Here is a 2000-nt window from a genome sequence, read left to right on the forward strand (position 1 = left end):
AGAGGGAGGGGTTGCCTGTTCACGCATGCAGCTGTGAAGCGGCGCCGTTCAGAGCTCGGGCGGCGGAGTGGCGCGTCCAAGGGGAGGGGTCGCCGTACGTGTCGCTTGCCCCGGAAGAGCCGTGCCTGGCGCGGGGGGGCACACCCCTCTTCAGCTCGGCCGGGTGGGCACGCGAGGCTGGTCGTCGGTGTCGGAGGAGTGCGTGTGGGCGCCCCGCTCATCTCGGCGCATCCGGGCCATAGATCTCGGCTAGATCTCGGCTAGATCTCGGCCGGATCTCGCACCTCAGGTCGGCGTCGATCCACAGGCCAAAGTGCCCTCCGGACCCGAGGGCGAGGTGCTCTCGGTGAGAGAGGGCAAAGTACGTGTTGGCGCCTGCAGCCGAGTCCGCGGGGACACGTCGTGGACGCGTCGCGGGTGTCGCCTCGCGCCGCGGAGGAAGAAGTGTGTGCTCTCTTGCGCGCCCGTCTGAGCCAAACGTCTCGAGCAGGGCAGGTCGGTTCTATCTCGGCACCATCTCGGCTACATCTCGACCCGTCCAGCCAAACGTCTCGAGCAGGCAGGTGGGCGGTTCTCCCATGGAGGGGCGCGGCAGCGGAGGCAGGTCTGTGAGCGGCTCGACCCGCCAGAGGAAGGACTCGCCGTTGCCGTAAAAGTGGCGCCCGTCCGGTCCCGGTGCACTCGGCGGCTGGCACTCGGAGATGAAGCCTCCAAAGGTGGCTCCTGCAGGCGCGCAGTGGCGAGGGCGAGTTGAGCAGAGACGCCGACAGAAGAGAGGGAGCGAACTGCACTCGAGAGCAGAGAGCAGACGTACAGTCGCATAGAGTGCGCAAGGAGCGTGTGTGCGGTCCAGAAGTGCGCTCAAGTGGCAGGGTAGGTAGCTGCACCGTCGGAGGACCTCAGCGCGAGGAGGCATCCGCCGCAACCCGAGGCGCGGAGGTAGAGAGTGTTGATTGAGATGCCGTGCACGTGCGTCGAGTAGAGCAGTCTCCAGTCAGAGAGCGCGTACCGGCGAGGCACCTGTGGCGCGAGCTGCCGGATGGCGCACTCGCTGAGGACGTGCGAGGATGAGGGCTCGCCGCTAGTCGAGAGCAGCCGCGGCACGTAGAATTTGGCGGCGTGCGGGCCTGAGCCATCGTGGCTGGCCATGGCTGCTTCTCGGCGTGGGCTGGCGGGACGCTGGCTCCATTCCTGGCCGAAATTTTCGTCAATAAAAAGAAGAAAACCGCCGGCAAGAATACGAACACAGGCCCGCCACAACGACCCCTGGAATTGCGACTCGCCGCTTTCCTCCCGCTGTGATCCTGTGTGAGCTCTGAGAGAGAGATTTTAGAAAACCAACAAGGAGGGCGAGGAGGAGGGCGAGGAGGAGGGCGAGGAGCTGCTCGTCCTGAATTCACACACACTGTGTTCACAACGTGTTTCCCCCCCCACCACACACACACACACACACACACGGACGTCCGCAAGTACGCTATGAGACGCTGCGATTGCTCTTCGGCATCGCCGCGGGCAACGACCTCGAGCTCACCAGTCTCGACATCAAGACGGCGTACCTGAACGGCCACATTGAGGACAACGTCCAGATCTACATGCGATTCCCTGCCGGCTGGGAGTTTGAGGGAGACGGGCACGAATACACCTTCAAGTATACCGGCCTCGACTTCCGGGAACCGTCGCGCAGGAGGGGTCGACCTGAGCGCGCGCTTCGGCTCGTCAAAGCCATCTATGGGCTGAAGCAGAGCGGTGCACTCTGGGAGGAGACACTCCGATCGTTCCTCCTCTCCATCGGCGCCGTACAATGCGACGTCGACCCCTGTCTATGGCGTTACTCCAAAGGGGGCAAAACGCTTCTCTTTGTCGTGTACGTTGATGACATTGTAATCGCCACCTCTAATCGAGGCTTCCGGGACGAATTTGTGAACATGCTACAGGAGCGCTTCACACTGCGCGACAACGGGCCACTCACATGGGTGTTTGGATCCGCCGTCGAGCAGGAC

General features: G+C 63.4%; 1 protein-coding gene across 1 annotated transcript; it reads right to left on the bottom strand.

The window, feature by feature from the left end:
• Positions 1-19: 19 nt before the first annotated feature.
• EMIHUDRAFT_422189 (oxidation resistance protein) lies at positions 20-1194 on the bottom strand (the record flags this gene model as incomplete). Its single annotated transcript, XM_005764199.1, has 4 exons — positions 888-1194; positions 535-723; positions 285-375; positions 20-125 (listed from the first exon to the last, which is right to left on the bottom strand). The coding sequence occupies exons 1-4, from the start codon at positions 1147-1149 to the stop codon at positions 20-22; spliced, it is 648 nt and encodes a 215-aa protein (XP_005764256.1). The 5' UTR covers positions 1150-1194.
• Positions 1195-2000: the final 806 nt, after the last annotated feature.

The sequence above is a fragment of the Emiliania huxleyi genome (assembly GCF_000372725.1).
Source record: "Emiliania huxleyi CCMP1516 unplaced genomic scaffold EMIHUscaffold_60, whole genome shotgun sequence".
Classification (NCBI taxonomy): Eukaryota; Haptophyta; order Isochrysidales; family Noelaerhabdaceae; genus Emiliania; species Emiliania huxleyi.